This window comes from Pteropus medius, unplaced genomic scaffold, assembly GCF_902729225.1.
Source record: "Pteropus medius unplaced genomic scaffold, Ma_sr-lr_union100, whole genome shotgun sequence".
In the NCBI taxonomy this organism is placed as follows: Eukaryota; Metazoa; Chordata; class Mammalia; order Chiroptera; family Pteropodidae; genus Pteropus; species Pteropus medius.
In genome coordinates, this window is record NW_024355206.1 from 3,986,063 (window position 1) to 4,005,800 (window position 19,738).

General features: G+C 37.8%; 1 protein-coding gene across 4 annotated transcripts in view; it reads right to left on the bottom strand.

The window, feature by feature from the left end:
- Positions 1-19,738, bottom strand: part of SEC11A (SEC11 homolog A, signal peptidase complex subunit) — a 39,173-nt gene that overhangs the window by 5,917 nt on the left and 13,518 nt on the right. For 2 of the 4 annotated variants that reach the window (XM_039858248.1, XM_039858250.1), the window contains exons 4-6: positions 9,452-9,561; positions 5,060-5,209; positions 713-832 (exon numbers count right to left, since the gene is read on the bottom strand). In XM_039858248.1, the coding sequence (XP_039714182.1) occupies positions 713-832; positions 5,060-5,209; positions 9,452-9,534 (353 nt within the window). In that variant the 5' untranslated portion in view covers positions 9,535-9,561. Of the gene's footprint in view, positions 1-712; positions 833-5,059; positions 5,210-9,451; positions 9,562-18,562; positions 18,872-19,738 lie in introns of those variants that run through there. The other 2 variants (XM_039858251.1, XM_039858247.1) reach the window with 2 other exon arrangements.

Genomic DNA, 19,738 nt, shown 5'->3' on the forward strand with positions numbered 1-19,738 from the left:
GTTCTGAGGTTAAAATGAGGTAATAATTGTAAAGCACTTAGAATAAGTCTCTGGCACATAGTAAGCCCTAATAAATGTGAGTTATTGTTAATACTATTAATAGCATGAAGGTAGTTATAATCCCAAACTTCCTCATACCAATAACTTACAATTCCTGTCCTCCACTGATCTGTTCTCCTGATAAAATCTGAAATAAACAGGCTTAATATAACTTTTTAATTTCATTTGACCTCGATCATTTCAAGACTAGATATACAACAGTATGGAATAAATTAGCATGATACAATTAATTTAGATAAATACTTTAAGTTGCTGTCTCAGTGAACACTTAAGAAATGTACGTTTTGTGAAGCAGGATTAATACCGCGCTGGGTCCCCAGAGCCCAGCCGTGTACAGACTGAGTGCATGCAAGGTGCCCAATCGCACCTCTTGAATGAATTAAATAAACAAATGAATTTTTTAAACCGTCACTCTAATTCATTGTCTCATCGCTAATCTTCTACTATCGCACCCCATTTTCTCACCTTTGGAGCAGTGTACCTGAAGTTTTAGATGCATTTTAAGAAGTGTATTTTTTCAAAGGATACAAGGCGATTTGGTAGAACCAGGACCGAACCATCGTATTCATCGTCTGTGGTCAGACAATACAATTGAGAGGCCCACGTTTCCAGTGACACGAAAAGCTCAGCAAATGCTCCCCTCGGTACTTACCCCCTCGCTCTCCCCACGACATCTTTTTTCTCTAGCCAGTGTTGTCCCTGTTTATAGAGTCCTCGATCATCAACCGCATTATTATCTCCTTTGGTCAAAAACTTGATATGTCCGTTTTGCCTTAAAAAGGTAAGGGAAACCCGAGTCATCAAATACCTTCATGTCATTTGAAAGCACAAAATTTTCTCATTAACCAAAATTCCCATGGGAATTTGGTTTATCATTATTTCTAATATCGAAATTATTTAGCTAAAAGGATGTTCATAGGCTGTGTAGTTTCTAATAGGGAAAAACTGGAAAAAAGCTAAAAGTCTAACATTCAGGAGTTGAAATACTATGCAAGCATTAAGTACGATGTTACAGAAGAATATTTAATGACATTGGAAGAACACAGAAATTGTATTAAGTGAAAATTATAAAATTACATGTACAGTGTAATCTCATTTTCATATTAAAATAAACACAAACCACCAATTTTCTGGAAATACAAAGAGAAAATACATTAAACTATCCCATAGGATATAATGAGCAAAACGAATATTCTGCGAATCCACAGAATGACCTAGTTTCTTCAAACAATAAGAAACAAAGAAAATTGAAAAAGGAATTTACAGATTAAATAAAAGAGACTATAAAGCTATATCAACCAATCGCAACTGAGGAACTTATTTGAATCCAGATTCAAGCAAACTGAAAAAAAAAGTTATAAGACAACTGGGAATTTGAACAAAGATTGGAAATTTAATACTACAAAGGAATGACTGTTAATTTTTTTAAGGTATTGCCATACTAACTATATTGTTTTTTAAAAGCTCACCGATTATGTTTCATAGATATTTACTGAAATATTTACATATGACAGGACACGATATCTAGGCAGAAGAGGGGGAAGAGGTGGCAGTATAGGTGGGGCAGAATTGGCCAGGGAGTAATAATTATTGGGACTGGGTGATAGGTACATGTGAGTTTATGCATTGTTTTATCTACTTTTATGTATATTAGAAATGCTCCATATTTAAAAAAAAAAAGGCAATAACAGCATCTTACTTGATCAGAGAATTATTAGTTTAATCCTACTAAAGAACCATGAAGTTTCTAGTAATTTTAAATATTAACTGAAAGCAAAGAACATTTTACAGTTGCTAAAGCCTCTTAAAATTAATTCAAGTGAGTTTGGGTTAACCACTATACTAGAAAGAAGAAAATTAGCTTCAGATTCTGACTAATATCCACTTAGATTCTAAGCCGGAAACTGGCTCACTAGACACTAAATCTGCAGATACAACTAAATTCGGAGGTGCTGCAAACACCAAAAACAGTTAGGTGAAAACAGTCACATTACAAATGAGATTCCAATTAGAAAAAATGCAAATATATACAGAGAAAAATAATCTGCAGCTGACAACTCAGTAAGTAACAGGATGTCTGAAAAATGCTGGAAAGTAAAAGGGAACAGGTGCCAAGATGGGCTAGCTGCAAGAGTGAAAGTCAGGAGCAGCAGGAAGGAAGAATCATTCAGTCATGAAAATAACAGCAACCCCATAGAGGTAAAAAAGTAAAACCAAATATGAAGAAAGACTAGGAATTGGGAAAGTCCCCAGGAAAGGAAAGGGATGCTACGGGAGACGTGGGTTATTCCCAAAGACCTGATCTGCCTGCCAAACAGACAAACAAACCCAGTTTCCTTCCATCTACTTACCAGTGAAACGAACGGCCTCTGGTGGCAAGCAACTCCGATTAGGCCCGCTCTTAGACCTGCTCCAGCATTTCACGACTCACAGGCCCAAAACACTAATGGCTGGCACATTTACACAGGACTTTTCCCTTGCTAGCACAGGGACCAAACATTTAATATTATCTACCCCCAAGGAGCTCTACATGCTTACAATTTAATTCAACCCTCGTAACACCATGATGGTAGCAGGGAGGAAATAAGCGCTTTATAGATGGTAATAAACTATGTAATATGTTTATAAAACAAAACAGGAGTTACCCAAAATGTAACATTATCTCTGGGTTCTAGGATTACGAGTGATTTTGTTTTCTGTATTTTCCAATTTTATGCAGCATCATGTATACGAATATACATGTAATAAGAATGTTCTCAAGATGGAAGATTTAATATATGAAAAAAAGAGATTTGCATGGCATTTACAAATTTACAGGCACCTTACACAGAAGCAAGTGGAGAAGGAAAGGAGGAATGAGACAAAAGAGAGTTAGGTCAGTTAACAATGTCTACTTCTAGTCTTCTTAAAGCTCAGGATTTCCTTTTTTAAATTTTTTAATTTTTATAAGAGTTTATTTGAGCCAAACATACACCAGGGAGCAATGTCTCAAATGTTTCCCTGGATTTTCTTTCTTATGAAAGAAATGAATAACAGTGCAAAAATCAAGACTGAAAACATTTAGAACACACTGACTACAAAAACTTAATCCATTTTGGCTGTCATTTGGTCCCACATGTAAGAACAGTGTTAATACTACTAAATCATGATTATTGCAACCAGGTATTTTAGTCTCCACACAAAAAAAGAGGAAATTGCAAACTTCAGAATATTAATAAGATGGTATATAAAAAAGCTTGAAAGTTAAAGGCATCTCAAGAGTCTAAAATAAATCACGAAAACCCCCAGATTACAAGTACCACACACCTTAAAATAGTCAGAATAGTTAAAAATCATTTTTACAATTTAATGAATCTGTAGTTGCTACAACATCTGTCAATGAATCTGCCCTGAAACAAGATGAACTGTTTTAAAAGAAAAAAACACTCACTCAATTTCAAACCATCACACATAAAAATGGATAATTTCTGCTCTACCCAAAGCAGGGCCTGGGTTTAATTTGATTTTCTTGGATAAATTCAGGGGAAAGTTGGTTCTGTTATGTTCAAAACAGGCAATGCTGAGAATAAACAACACAAATCCACTTTAAGAATCTGAAAAACACTACTCATACTTAATAAACCTTCACAATTCCAAAATAAATTTTTTAAAAATTAAGTTATTCTTTCTTAGTTAATAGAATGCTATTTAAAAATGATCAACTTTCAAAATATATACTCCGTGAAGAAAAAGAGCAGTCAGATCTTTATTTCATCAATGAAGAACTCTGCTAAACGAGGGTGTTTATAGGGATTTTCAAAAAGCAACAACTGGCAATTGCCTCTTCTTTAGGTGAAAATAAACTACTTCAGAGGGTGGAAAGAGTGAGACGGTATCTATTTACGCTTCCTCGTACTCAGGAACCTATCAACCCCACCGTCTCACTCCCCTCTGTGTCCTCCAGGATGCCTCCCTTTCCCTTCATTTCTTTCTTTCCTTCCCTCTGAAAGTTTTCCTTAATTAGACCTACTATAGATTTGGAAGGGAGGGCCAGAGGTCTATGTAGTAGGACAGGAAAGCACGGGCTCAGAACTCCGAGATCTTATTCATTTTCCTGAACCTCTTTATACTACAGACAAGGAAACTGAGACCCAGAGAAATGAAATGTTTTGCTCATTGGTAGGACCCAACTCCACCCCCAGGCGATTCTAAAGGTTTTACATATTCTAAAATGCAAGAGTCCATATTTAAAAGAGTAACTTAGACTTTAGAAATTTTCTTCAGAATTCTAAAAAGTTGATAAATGTATTATATGAAATGTCTGTTAGATTGCCTTAAAGATATTTTAAAAAAGATTAGGGCTACCTCATCCATTGTATCAGACGATTCCATTTGGGATCAACCTTTACGTTATTTTTGGAGGGGTGTTGTATATATTACCGATATATATGTGCAATAACAGTATACGGCCGTTGTGAACTTTGTCCACAGTGAGGACAACTGATGTCACAAAATGCAGCGACTATGTTCCTCTATCCTCTCAGAGGCTCAAGGACCACAGCAGAAAAGGAGGGTGAGTGAGACTGCAAGGGCTGATCGTGAGGGGAGAGTGTTAGGCAAAATGGTTGATGTGACCAATGCCGTCGTCCTAAGAAGCGAGCTGCTCTCAGTGACCACCAGTTCACTCCGGGAAGGGTGGGCCCGAGTCACCTGAAAGGAACGTTCCTACAAAGATAAGTAGCCCCTTAAGTTGTTTACTACTTTGGAATATTTAGGGTTACTGATTTGGTCGGGAAGTAGAAGGGAACCCCAAAAAACCTTCAGGGAAATAAATGAATTAATAGATAACGATTTAGTTTTCCAAATACTCACCTAGCCTTCAGACATTCATAAAAATGGATTGGAAGAAGGACCTAGGAGTTTCTCACCCGTTCTCAGTCTTTAGGCTATCAAAATTAAACACTATAAACACCAAGACATAAACATATTTTAAAAGAGAGAAGATATAGCTTGCACGTACTTTTCATGAATCTTCAAGACTCGGTGAACTATAGGAATCTCTCTTCCTTCTATCCTAAAAACAACAATTTCTCCCACTCGTATGGGATCTTCAACTCGATTTGTTAGAAAGAGAAGATCTCCTCTATGAAATGCAGGTTCCATGCTGCCACTGGGAAGGAAAGAAAAACAGCAAAAAAAAAAAAAAATTTTTTTTTTTAATTAAAAAGTGGAGATTAAATTTACTTTCCAAATTATCGATACTGAACAAAACCACCAAAAGTATCACTTGTGGAGTACACTTAATACCTTAACCACATATACAGACATAAGTGTGTACTGTTCTGAAAATATGGTTTCCTCAGACTAATGAGTTACTCTAAAGGTTTCTTCAGTTATTAGCATTCATTAACTAGTTCCATTTCAAGCATTACTATTCAAAAGAGCTTAAATCTTAAAAAGGGCAATGTTACTAACTCCTTAACCTTTTAAAATTTCAAGTGACAAACAGAATATAAAAGAATGAACTTTATAATCACTGCCCTTATTCTCACTTCCTCTGAAACCGCTAAACATATTCAAATATTCAAATGAGATCTGGATCATCTTCTGCCATTTACAAAGATACAGACCAAGATGACCTTATGACTTCAACGCATTAGGAAGGAAGAACAGCTCATCAAGTCAAAGAACGGTGGGCCACAGAGATAATGCTTGTTATCAATTTCTTTATTTTAAGAAGAGAAATGAGGAAGAAAACCAAGGACAAGAACAGATTTTGTCTAAGAATTTCAGAAACAAGAAAAAATTCAATTCCACAGTAATTAGTGACGACAAACTTCTCAACTCTCACCTGTTCCATCCTACACACCAAGTTCTTCAAAGGTCTGAAGATATTTGCACTAATGAATGAACCTTTTCTTTCTATGAAGCTCATCAGTATTATTTTCAGAAACTCAAGCTCCAGTTTTCAATAACAATAGATTTAGTGAGAAGCAAATGGACAGACAGGTAATAAAATTCAAGACAGGAATATGACAAAGTCTGAACACCTGTTTGAACACTCCGATCCCCTTACACAAGGGGAATATGGGAGTGGTTCCCAAACTTTGCTGAACACGGGACATGACTGGGGAACTTTTTAAAAAAATCCCAATGTCCAGGTCATATCTCAAACAATTTAAATCAGACTATCTGGGGATGGGAGGCAGGTATCAGTATTTTGTAAAGATCAGAGGTGATTCCAATATAAAAGCAAAATTTGGGAACCACTACGAAGATAGATTTTCATTGCATTTTTATTCTTAAAACTTTTGTTAAGGTTGCTCATGGGGCATTAAGTTCCCTTTCACAGAAGGTACTCAGAAGATAGGACATATGTTTGGTAAAAAACATTACAGAAGGTATTGTAGACATGTATTTTTCAAGTTTTTACTTTGATCGATTTTTTAAAAAATCAGTGCCATCTTTTGTTCACTTGCTTGAAGATTATAAATAAAACAGATAATTGTTCTGGCTGAATGACATCTTTATTGAGTACTTTCTGTATGCAAAGTGCTATTCTAAATTTTTTTAAACAATCTTCAGAACAAGTGTATAACATAGGTACTATTATTATCCCAACTTTATAAAGAGACTGAGGCTTAGAAAGGCCTGAAGTCATAAATCAAAAAAATTAGATAAAGGTGAGGTTTGAACCAAGGGAGTCTGACAGAATCCACTCTCACTGTGCTCAATTGCTTCTGAGCCCTCTAAAATTTTAAGCAGAGAGTATCATAATCATATTTGCATTTAAGAAATATCACTTCAACAAAGACAAACAAAAAAGTAAAAAAGTAAACAAAAAAATAATTATAAAAACAGAAAAAAGAATCATCACTTCAGAAGCTACAGAGTACATAAAAGAAATTCAAATATTTATTAATGAGTAAACTGGAAAAAATGAGGAGGTAGATGGGAGACCAGTTGTCCAGGCTATTACTTACAACTGAACACTCGGCAACTCTTAAATTGTTATTAAAAACAGAGACACAAGAGAATGGAGGAAAACGGAGAAAAGGATGCATATACAGAATTACTTTAATTATGTAAGAAATTATATATGTGAAAAAAAAAGATGAAAATGTTGATAGTGATTATATCCCGGAACTATGAGTCACTTAGTTTCATCTAGATCTTTTTGTTTTCAACATTTCGAATAATGAAAATACACTAACTTTTTTTCCTGATTTAAAAAGCATTGTTTGTAAAGGTCACAAGAGCCCAGGCAGAAAATGATAAGGGCTTAAAACAGAACTGCAGCAGGAAGGACAACGCCAAAAGGGCAGAAAAGAGGGAGGGAAAAGAACGAACCTGACAGCCAACTGTACATTACAGAAGGCAGGGTCGAGGATGACTCCCAGGTTTTTAACACTGCAACTGAGCAGATGGCAGTGACAGTCATAGAACTAGGAGAAAGAATAGGTTTGTGGGAAAAGATGAATCATTCACTTTTATTATAGAGTTTTAAGTGCCTGGTTAACATCCAGATGTCCAGTGCAGATGTCCAGTACGGGGTGAAAACAAGAGTCTAGACTTCAGGGAAGAAAGGTGGATGAAAAATAAAAAGATTTAAGAATTCAGATACAGGTGACAATTAAACACAGATAAAAGTGTGTAGTGAGAAGACCATTAAGAAATAAACCAGGGGAAACTTTTTAAATCTTAAATAAATCATTAGTAAACTTCTTACTATTATCTGATTTAAAAATACTTTTAAACATCAACCATGATAAGTTGTACAAGAAGTTACATGAAAATCATTTGAATGTTTTTAAACTGACTTCAGCTCTATAAGGGGGGGCAGTGTGTGAATCAGTTTTGAATGTTCCCTGAGACTTCAGTTAACAAAATAAATAATAAGAAGTATTGTCTTTATACCCAACAGCTTCACAAAAGTCTTAAAAGTGGATTCTCAGTTGGACTGAGTCCTCTGAGGTGAATCTGGTTCAGGCAAAAGTGATATTCCTTGGAGTGACATGAAACCTTGGTCAGGTAAAACCTACCTGGCCACCCAAATCACATAAACTGCCTTGCTCTAATGACTGGTCCTTCTTCACCAGATTCTCTCCTAATATGACCCGGTCTCAATTGCTTTTCTTTATACCACACTGACAAAAAAGTTTAGTGTATAAATAACCTATCAAATAACTGATCCAAATACTACTTCTAAGTCCCAACTGATAATACAAATTTTCTAGCTAAAGTAGACTATTTTCAGGACCACCAATGTGTTGAACAAGCCCTTAGTCTAATCCCCTATTCACTCCATCTCCAGTTTAACAATCATTAGATTGTCCTTAAACATCTCCACTGAAGGGAACTCAATCTGATATAATCCCAGAAGAATCTCCACAAGAAGCCTCTGTGGGCCCTCTCTCTCTGTATCTTTTCCCCACAGTGTCAATTAGTGTGGCTCCTCCTTCTGTTAGTGTTTGAACACTTCATCAGTTGAAGCTCTCCACTGAATTCAAGCTGTCTGGGAACGTAGGGCTACATAATTTTAGAACTGGAAAGCTCTTCTGACATCATCCAGGTCTAGCCTTCATTTTATAGATGCAACTATGGTTCAGTGAATAAATGACGTGCACAGGTTATAGTCGGACAATGAAAAAGCTAGAAACCCAAGTCTCTATGTTCTCAGAGTAGTACATGAAATGCTTTCCTAGCTGATAAAATCTACACATTTCTTTGGATCTCTAAAATTACAGTTGCACTTGAGTATTAAAAAAGACGGAACTACGGTAAGAGTATGAGTAGGGTACAGGTAGGACGCTGGAGACCCAGTGCCTCCAGCCATCGCTGCCGCAAGTGTATCCTAGCACGACAGCAAAGGAGTCAGACTTGTCTGGTTAAGAGTGATGCACTACTGTCTTGATAATGCTAATGATTCGATTTATTTTTTGTTTATACTCCATTATTCAGAAAAGATTAGAAGAGATATTTAAAGGTAGCAGAAAACATGGAAATAATTAGTGATGCTTGAGAACATGCTGCAGAAAAACTCTTAATTTGGAGTTGATATATAATCTAGAAAACTAACAACTAAATATCGGCCCTGATGTGAAGAGTGTAAGACAGAAGAACTTCAAGAAAATAAAGTACGTTGAAACACTTTCTTAAGAGATGTACTAAAAATAAAGCTCACATGGGAAATATTTTATAGCAAGGTCATGAGCCCTTTGGGTCTGAATAAAAAATACCTAACTAGGTAGAGAACTTCTCACAATTGAGAAATAGTAACTAATTTTCTTCCAGGCCCTCTTCCGGGAAAGAACAGTTTCCAGAAGAATAATGATACAACAGTGATTGTGCATCTCAATTTTTCTCCCAAGCAACGGCATGAAATGCCTTGAAAAGAAACAGTAATTGTTACCTGAGCACCACTACAATCGGACTTTCACTTCCGGTTATGACCATTAACCCCTTCCAGATCATTAGTGCTGAGGAGACAATCATTCCAAAATTTAGGACTTGATAATAGAGCTGTAGGAACAAAACAGAAGAGATCAGATCCATGATTATCCCCACTCGGGAAAACAACTGGAAGTAGCATCAATTTAAAAGTGTCAAGTAGCACTATCAGGGCACCTGGAGTTCTGAGATACCATTTAAAACACTGTAAGAATTACATTATCGGCATCCCAGAACAGCCCTCCTTCTCTTACCCCAAGTGCCCTGCTCCATTCTGTTTGCTAAAATACATTACATTTATATGACAACTTATCATTTTCAGAACCTTTCACATAAGTTATTTCATTTGGGCTTCACAATCATTCAGCTTAAATTCAATCACATCCATGCTACCTACCAGCTGACAGTAACAAACCTCTGCTTCTGAACTCCTCTAGTACTTACCTTTTCTACATTATTTCCCCCATGGCAATCACGGGCTGTTCAATGACATTTAACCCCACTCCTCATTTTACAATTGCGGAAACTGTCTCAGAGGAAGTGACTTCACCAAAATCATACAGCTTGGTGGTCACATAGCCAGCCTTCTTTCTGTCTTAATAAATTTCTACGACTTAACAAATTGTAAAATTCTATTACTTGAATAAGCAGATACAATACCAGAAAGGCACTTCAAGTGAGAGAAATAATGCGAGCTAATTGTGTTGGACTAAGGCTAGATGATGGGTAAAAGTAGAGAGGATGACTGGACACCATGGCAGATTGATAAGAAAGGAATAGATGGTATTGGAAAGTACTGGGAGAAATCTGAAAAAGCATATTAAGCTCAGATTATGGAGAACCTTGAATGTACCACTGAATATGTGAAACTGGAAAGACATTCATAAAATACTTTAAAGTGAAAAACAAAAGTTTCAAAACTATATACAATATAAATTCAATTTTTGTTTTTTTAAAAAATATATGTGCATGTGGGCATTCTATAAGACAACTGTTCCAGTCTTCAAAAATTCATTATCCTGAAAATAAAGGTGGGAAACTATTCTAAAGAGACAAAACCTAAGACAGAAAATTCAGCAAAATAAAAGCTGATAGAAATTTTAAATACTATCATTTAATAGGCCATAATCTGAAAGTTATGTACTGTTCATTTATCTACTATAGTTATCAAATATACCAATTATGTTTCTTATTCTCATAAGATTTATCTGAAGTTCAACATAGAGGATATTTTCATAGAAGTCAGACTTCCAGCAATCTCAAGCAAAGATAGAAATCACCATGGAAGTATCTTAAAGTGTCGTCAAAATGTGTGTTAGAGCTAAAAAACAAAAGTTGGCCTAAATCTTAAATTCTACTTACCTTAGGACCTCAAACTAAGAATCTCATTAATCCATAACCACAATCCCCCTGTTTTCTAAATCACAGAAGTGACCAGAAGTTAGGGTATTCGAGGCAGATAGACTGACAGCAGCAAGATGTAATATTAGTGGCGTTGGAAAAACTGAAGCACGTTTGGAATAGACACTGTTATTACGGCCCAATAAAGTCGCTGCTGGTCCCAGTGAGGATCTTAAATCATAGCAACAACAAAAATCCTGAGTAGCAACAGGCATAACATCAATAACAGTAAGACAAGTTTCATTTTAAAAAGACTGTTAAACTATTTTAAAATCTGACCAATGAAAACATATCTACACAACACATGTACAGCAGCTCATTCCTAATAGCCTCAAATCGGAAGAAATGAAACATCCATCGAGAGATGAATAAATTGCAATATTTTCATATGATAGAATACTATTCAGGAATAGAAAAGAATGAACTACTGACACAGGCAACACAGATGAATCTCAAAAATGTGCTGTTTGGACCAAGTTGGAGTGCCAGGGACAAAATTTACCTTCCTGCCTGAAATAACTAAAACACTGAACAAAATATAGAAAGCAAAGGTTTTCAGACATGTGGCTGAATGGACATGTGGCTGTGCCCAGGCAGCACAAGGCTGTGATTCCTTACAAAGGAGAAATACAAAGAAGGTGAGCCCTACGATTGTCCCAACTTACAAACTGGAGAGTTTCCAGACTAGGGTAAACGGGAAATGCAGACAGAGCCTGGGAGTCTCCTTGCTTGATGATGAACTGAGAGTTTGGGGAGGTGAGGGTAGCCAGAGACTGCAGGGCAGCACGGAAATGAACGCGGCATAAAGATCTGCAGCGGATCTCTCCTCCAGCCCTCAGCTGAGAGGTGATCAGCGAAGACCAGCATGTGTGTGAGAGAATTGCCAAGGACGGAAGAGGAACCATTGAAAAAGAGCAGATGGAACAATTCTCAATGCTTACATAGGGCAGGAATAGTTTAGCAGTCTTGAAAGTACTAAGAGAAAAACTACCAACCTAGAATTCTATACTCCAAGAAATTTCTCTCAAAAGTGAAGGCAAAATAAAACCTTTTCAAACACACAGAAGCTAAAATAATTCATTAGCAGACTTCTAATACAAAAAAAAATTAAAGTCCTCCAGGCAAAAGGAAAATACTAAACAAAATCTAGATTTACACACAGGAATGAAGAGCACTGGAAACAGTATATGCTGGCAAATATAAATTATATTTTTTCTTATTTAAAATTTGTAGGATGCACCTAAAATAGTACGTAGAAGAAATTTTATAGCAGTAAATGCCTCAAATTACATGTTGCGTTGTTTACACGCAGTTCAACATTTTGTAATTTCCTTTGTGATTCTCCTTTGACCCATGGGTTATTTAGAAATGCATTATTTAATTTCCAAATATTTGTGAATTTTCCGAATTAAGCTTCCACCTTATAACACTAGAAAAAGCAAGTGAAATCCAAAGTAACTCACAGAAAGGAAATACTAAAAATAAGGAGAAATAAATAAGACAGAAAATAATAAAGAAAATCAAACCAAAGTTTGGTTCTTTGAGACCAAATGGTCAGACTAATCGGGAAAAAATAGAGAAGAAATAAATTACTAATATCAGGAAAGAATTAGAAGTCACATCATTAATTACAAATTAATTTGTGTTAATATCTCAATATTAAAGGGATAATAGGTATTATGAATACCTTTATACCAATATATTACCAATTCCTTGAAAGGCACAGGCTATCAAAGTTCACTGAAGAAGAAATAGATAACCTGAACAGAACTATGTCTATTAAAGAAATTGAATCTATAGTTAAAAAACCTTCCCAAAAAGAAAAACACCATTCACTGGTGAATTCTACCAAGGATTTAGTGAAAAAATCATAACGACTCTACACCAACTCTTCCAGATAACTGCAGAAGATAGAATATCTCCCAACTCATTCTAAGAGGCCCCCACTACTGATACCCAAACCAGACAAAGATGCTACAAGAAAACTATATAACAGTATTGTGGATATAGATATAAAATTTATTTGCCATATTTTAGCAAGTCAGATACAGTAATATATACATCAGGAGCAAGTACAATGTATCACAGGATAAAAAGATGGAGAACTCGGTATCCCTTTCTAAACAGCTGATAGAAGCAGAAAGAAAACCAGCAAGGATATGGAAAACTTGAACACCATCAAACCATTAAACATCTGTAGAACACTCCACTCAACACAGCAGAATATACAATCTTTTCAAAGACACAGGAAACATTCTCCAGAAACCAGGCTCTAGGTAAATAAAAAAGGGCTTCAAATTTTAAAAGACTGTAATCATATAAACTATGTCCTCCAACCACAGTGGAATTAAATTAGAATTCAGCACTGGAAAAAAATTTGGGAAATCCACAAATATTTAGAAAGTAAACAACACTTTTCTAAGTAACCCATGTGTCAAAGAGGAATCACAAGGGAAATTACAAAATATTTTGAATTGAGTATAAACAAAAATATACACTGCTTAGAGGAAACTGTATAGCTTTAAACATATATTAGAAAAGAAAGATCCAAATCAGTAACCCAAGATTGCCCTTTAAGAAACTAGAAAAAAATAGCAAAGTGTTAAAAACAAAGCAACCAAGGAAGGAAATAAAGTTTGGAGCAGAAGTCAATGAAATAGAAAACAGACGAATAATAGAGAAAAAAAGCAATAAAAGTCGAATTCATAGAGACGGAAAGTAGAATGGTGATTGCCAGGGGCTGGGTGGAGGGAAGAACAGAGAGTTTTTAATGGGTACAGTGTTTTAATTTTGCAAGAAGAAAAAGGTCCCGAAGACTAGTTGCACAATAGTGTGAATGTACTTAGTACTACTGAACTCTACACTTAAAAATGGCTGATAAATTTTGTTATGTGTGTTACCACAATTTTAAAACGTGACGCTAAATGAAAACAGACAACCAAAAGATTACGTTTTATTCCATTTATATAAACTGTGCAGTGAAGGCAAATCATAGGACAGAAAGCAGGTTAGTGATTGCCTGGGGCTGGAAGTGGTAACAGGCATTGACTATAAAAGTGCATGGAGGATTTTCTGGAAAGATGGAAATGTGAAACTGGATTGTGGTGATGGTTGCACAAATCTACAAATTTACTAAAAAAAACATGAACTGTACACTCAAAATGGGTGAGTTTTATCTTACTACGTCCCCATCATCTTTAAGTAGCTGACCTGAAAGACCAGGAGGCCAGTTATCAATTTATTATCTCTCAGCTCCAAATCCATCCTTGTGTTACTAGAGCTGAACCCTATAAACAAATTCTTGTCTAACTGGCTCAATGATGTTAGGTTTTATGAATAAAAGGTGCTGAAGGGCCACACTACAAGGTAATGGGGAAGAAAGGGCTTCTCTTCTCAGTTCCGTGTTTATTTCACACAGTGGACAGTGGATCTGTGTGCAGGAGGTTGGTGGTGCTCACCTCAGTGACTATCAGAGACTGGCTCCCATCCACACACACTGACAAATTTCTCAGCCTCCTAGCAGGCCACTTCTAGGGAGCAGCTCCAGCTCACTCGCTACTCAGGCAAATGTCATTACCATGACAGGTTCCTATGGCAGCCACACCCTTTCCAAAGAGGTCTAAATCTCAGGCTTGGAAGGGGGTTAAAGGAAGGTTTGCTTAGTTCTTTCCTTGTTCAAGCTCCCTCATCCTAGGAGGTAGTAGCTGCTTTCTGCATATTTTCTTAGTAAGTAAACATTTTTTGACCCCCTCCAACATTTACAATTAAGAGCAGAAATGTTTAAAGAAAATTATGAATAGTATTAATGTTTTAATGTTAAGGATGGTGCATATTCGGTATTTTAAGTATTTGTAAAATTTAAGAAAATGTGACTATTAAAGTAATAGGTCAGATTTGTAATTTCAATTTAAAATGTATAATAAATTGTGTTTATTATTTAATCAGTTTATTATTTATACAGTGTTGAAACATTTGAGAACTTAAGCTCCTAATTTATAAAATTATATAAGTATGCACTTATATTGAATGACTGACGTTCTTAAAAAGGAAATCTATACATTAAATTTAATGTTTTTAAGATGTTTGTTTGTAAATTAGCCCAAATATTCAAAAGCCTCTAAAAGTGATTGTTAAAATTTGCCAGACTCTAAATAAGAGATTTATAAACTGATTTTAAAAGCTTAAGAACTTAGTTTTTTAAATTTTAGCTTTTACAAATTATTTTTTAATGAAAAATAACTCAATAGGTCTTTCTGCATACAAAGGCCATCTCCATTGCCATAAAAAACTAACCAACAACCAGTGGTGTGCTGGAATTACGCAAGCTGGTTGTTAAATACGGTGTTATTAAATATTACAATTAAATTATATTAAAAACAAAGGTAATAAATATTCTATCTATCAGTTCCTAATGATTTTACTATATTTTACTATAATTTGTGTTCTTGAAGCTAATTTATCCATAGGGTGGAAATTATTATTGCATGTCATCACATCTCTTCCTAATTCCACATTCAGTGATGTCATGTTAGTAGCCTGAAATCGGCCTTGTTGGGAGTATTTACGCCACAGAAATAACAACTCTACAAACCAGGGCTTCACAGATTAAGAAATGCTTCAGGAAAAACTAAACACAATTTGGAAGAGCTGCCCTGAGGAAGACACAACGTCAGACCTACAGGTCCCATGAACGTGGTATGTGTCTTTCGTTACCAGCTCTTCAGTAGCAATCAAAGAGAAACCTACCATGTCTAAGCGTACAACTGCAGGTGGATTTCCACATTGCCCTCATTTCCCTCATTTCCAAGTGTACTTTGGCCAATGTGTGGTGATGAACAGCCATAAGTGTAGGGGCTAGAAATGTGATGTGAGACCCCCTCAACATGTCCTTTGTGGATGGCCAATCATTTCACCTGCGCATCCTGGTGCTTCAAAATGAGTACCAGGTAATGGTAAATGGCAATCACTGTTACAATTTTTGACTCAAGCCAGGATCTGAGCGGATGGTGCAGGTGTGGAGGGATGTCTCCCAGACCTGAGTACATGTCTGCTATAGTGAGATGTGACCAGACTCCTCACTGTCAAGATCCCTCCGTCTGAATGACCATGTGATTCCCAGAGCTAATAGAATGGGTTCTCCTCATCTTTTCCCCACACTTGCTCATTAAAATTCCTGAAAACTTAAAAAAAGAAAAAGAAATGGCCTCAGAAAAAAACAGTGATCTGGACTTCAGTAAAGGAGCCACACTCCAAAGAGGAGAAGACAAATAACTTAGCTATAACAGCTAAAAAGACTTTAGAGATCACCTAATATTTGAGGGCAGTTCACAAAGAGACAGAAAGAATAGAAGGGGCTTACTGAGGACAGTCCAATACACGAAGTTTGAGTACAACAATATTCACAGAGACACTGATATGAAATAGGAAGGGTAAACTAGGACAAGACTGAAATGGTAAAAAATAACAAACTGTAAAATGACTGAGACTTACCACATATGCCTTTCCAAGGGGTTTGGGCTTTAACCTACAAGGATAGCATGGGGATAGGGTGAGAGGTAGTACTCATAGGGTGAGTACTACCTCTCACCCTATCCCCATGCTATCTACAAGGCAATGGGAGCTGTGGAACGTTTGAGGGCAGGAGAGAGGGCATTAATCTGGCAATAGTGTATAGGATGCAGTGAAGGTAGTAAAACACTTAATTTTTGAAAATTGTGAAGCAAACCAAAAAAATTACATTACATGTAATAAATGAGTCTTGAGTTAGTCATTAAAAATCAATTAAAACCCAAAGCTCAAAAGAATACATAGTGTGATTCCATTTATATAAAATGCAAGCCCAACCATACTGACAAAAAGCAAATCTGTGGTTGCAAAGTGCTTAGAGAAGAGATGAACTACAAAGGGAAACAACAGATCTTGTGGGCTATGGAAATGCACTGTGTCTTAACTGTTACGGGTATATGTAACTGTAGAAACTTATCAATTCATACACTAAATGGACGGAGTTTATTTTACTAAAGTATTCCTCTATGAATCTGATAAGAAAAACAATTACAACTCAAATTAATCAGATATTTGATATGTATTTAGGCTTAAATGGAAAAGTTATGTAATGACAACAATTTTAGAGAAAACCAAACTTCTAGTTTCCCTCTTTTCACGTGATGAGATCTCAGTAGCTACAGCCACTGTCACGATAGCCATTTCTTTTTCTCAGCTGTTACGTACAGGTAAAACCTCATATGAGTACTACCTCTCACCCTATCCCCATGCTATCTATTTCCTCCTCACCACCTCTGGGAGACTACTCATTTTCTTCGTCTGTATAATGGGAATAACATTACCTACCGCACAGGTATATAAAACACTTCACGCATAGCAAGAGCTCAAAATAGTTATTGTTTTGCCTTCACCTTTTTCTACTCATTTATGCTCCCTGAAGGCAGAGTCTGTCTTATTTATCTTTGCATTGCTCATTGTATCTAGCACATGGTGCAATAAATAGCAAGCTAGAAATAAGTATTTCTTCAGAGAAACGTCTGTGGCACCTAGAAATTCAGATACGGATGAAAAAGACAACACTACAAGGGAAAATCTGAAGTGTTATCTTAAAGATACGAATGTTTTGTGCAATTTGAAAAGAATGAGTAATTATGACTAAAAGAATTAAGAAACACGTCTAAGAGACAGTGACAGTGAGCAGAGAAAACCAAACTTCTAGTGAGCTAGCTAAAGTCTGAAGGGGAGGTTGTACATCTATTTCCCTAAATGGTAATTATAAATACTGCAAGCTACAAGTCCAAGAGAAAAATCTTTAATAGTGCCATCAGGATAACTCTTAACAGCAAGATACTGTAAAAAGGTCCGAGGCAAGCCAAACTAGGCTCTACAGACACATTTGGTACAGAAGATGAAAAGTAACCACCTATTCTAATGCCTAAATAATCACAATAGCATTCCCAGTACCATATGGCATTCGATCTAAAAGTTCTAGACAGAGTAAGATTTAAAAACAAAATCAGGAGACCTAAATTTCAAGATCCCTGTGTTACTAACATTGGTCTTTATACCTGAGGATTGTGAGGGCTGCCACCTTAAAGCTAAATGGACTCAAGGGCAAGTATAGTAACTGCTTCACCTCTAAGTCAGAGGTGGTCCAAGGAAAAGTCAGTGAGCCAGCTGAGGCCCAGCTGTACGAGAAGGGTTGCGACTGGCTAAAAGCAGCAAAACGGCTTTTGTGGGGCCTACAACCGCCTTCCCGAGCATCCCAGTAGCACTGAACTGCGAAAACCAGTCTCCGGAGTCCATCGGGAGTCGCTGCCATTAGAGAAACCTCGAGTTTGCTGCCTTACCAAGTCTAAAACAATATGCAACCCCAACTCCCACTTAAGAAGCGCCCTGCGGTTTCCCTTTAGTCCTCTGCCTCACTGGGAGGAATGGAGCGAGCCCCGGCTTCCCGCTCCACTCCTAGCAGGCTCTGAATTAGCCAGGAGCTAAAAATAGGGACAAAGCGACCTCTGGCCTCAGACTCGGCACAAAGAGATGGAATGACCAAGGTGTCAGACCCACTCAGGCCCTCACACAGGGACCCACAGGTCCGCAGGATCCCGAAGAGGCAGCGCCAAAGGGACGAGAGGAGCCCGGGGAAACAGAAGGCGGCCAACCTCACCTGCCGCTTGTTCATCCGCCGCACATCGTCCAAAAAATCTAGAGACAGCATGGTGGTGCTGGCGAGAGGGACACGGGCAAGAGACAGAACGCGACGTGACCGGCGGGCGGAACGGCAGGCGCCGGGACCAAGCTCACACTGGACGGGACCTCGCCGCGCCCCCACTTCCGCTTCCGGGGCGGGAACAGACGCGCCCCGCCCCTTCGCTGCGGAGAGCGGACAAAGGGACTCGCGACCTTCCTACTCCAGCCTCTCGGCCACTCCAGATCTAGCCCGCTGAGGACGACCGGAGCCCACTTCCGCGTTCAGCCCCGCGGCCCCTCACGGAGGCGTCGACCCGGGGGTTAGAGAGGAGGTGCCCTGCAACCTCCGGAAGGCAGGCCCTCTTGCACGCCTGGCCAATAGGGAGCCGGGTCTCCGGCGTGTGCGGGCAGAGGCGGCCCTCGAGTGGCCCGCACGGTTAAGCCCCGTCGGGTCTGGGTGGGGCACTAGACGTGTCGCAAGGCCTTGTGGTCTTAGGCGGGGCGGATTTCCGCGCTACGGGAAACTGACGGCTGAGGTGTTTCAATAAGTGCTTTTCCTGTAAGGGTGGAGGATGCCAGAGAGACTTTAAAAGCACTGCCTGAATCTCTCAGGAGTTTAAGAAACTCTTGGAGAGAAAACAACCGGTACGATTAGAAAACAGCTAAACCATGGAACAGTGTGATGAGACCGCCAGTGGTGCGGGTAACCAGGAAGTCCCTTTCTCCCTGAACCTGACTGTCTCTTTGAACTCTACCTTCTGGTTTCGTTGCCTCCCTCACCTTGATGTGACCCTTTTCTCGCTGCCTTCTGTCTCTCTGTTATAAACAGCCTCTGCTTTGACTGGCTGAAGCTCCTAATATGCACCTAGGAGGACAAGAAGATCCAGATCTGGTCTCTTGCTATTATTTCTATCTTTTTCAAAATACTGTTTATCTCACACTGAGGGATAAGGGCCTTCTTACCTATATTTTTACTCCCAGCATCTTACATGAAAAAAATACTCAAAAATGTTGAAGAATGAATGGAGGTCTTAAAGCCCAGAAGGCCCAGCGCCCCCAGACAGATGCATCAAGCAGGCGTCTAAGGATAGCATTATCTTCACTTAGATCGATGGGGATGGTGGCCCACAGTGTGTGCTCAAGGCTGAAAGAG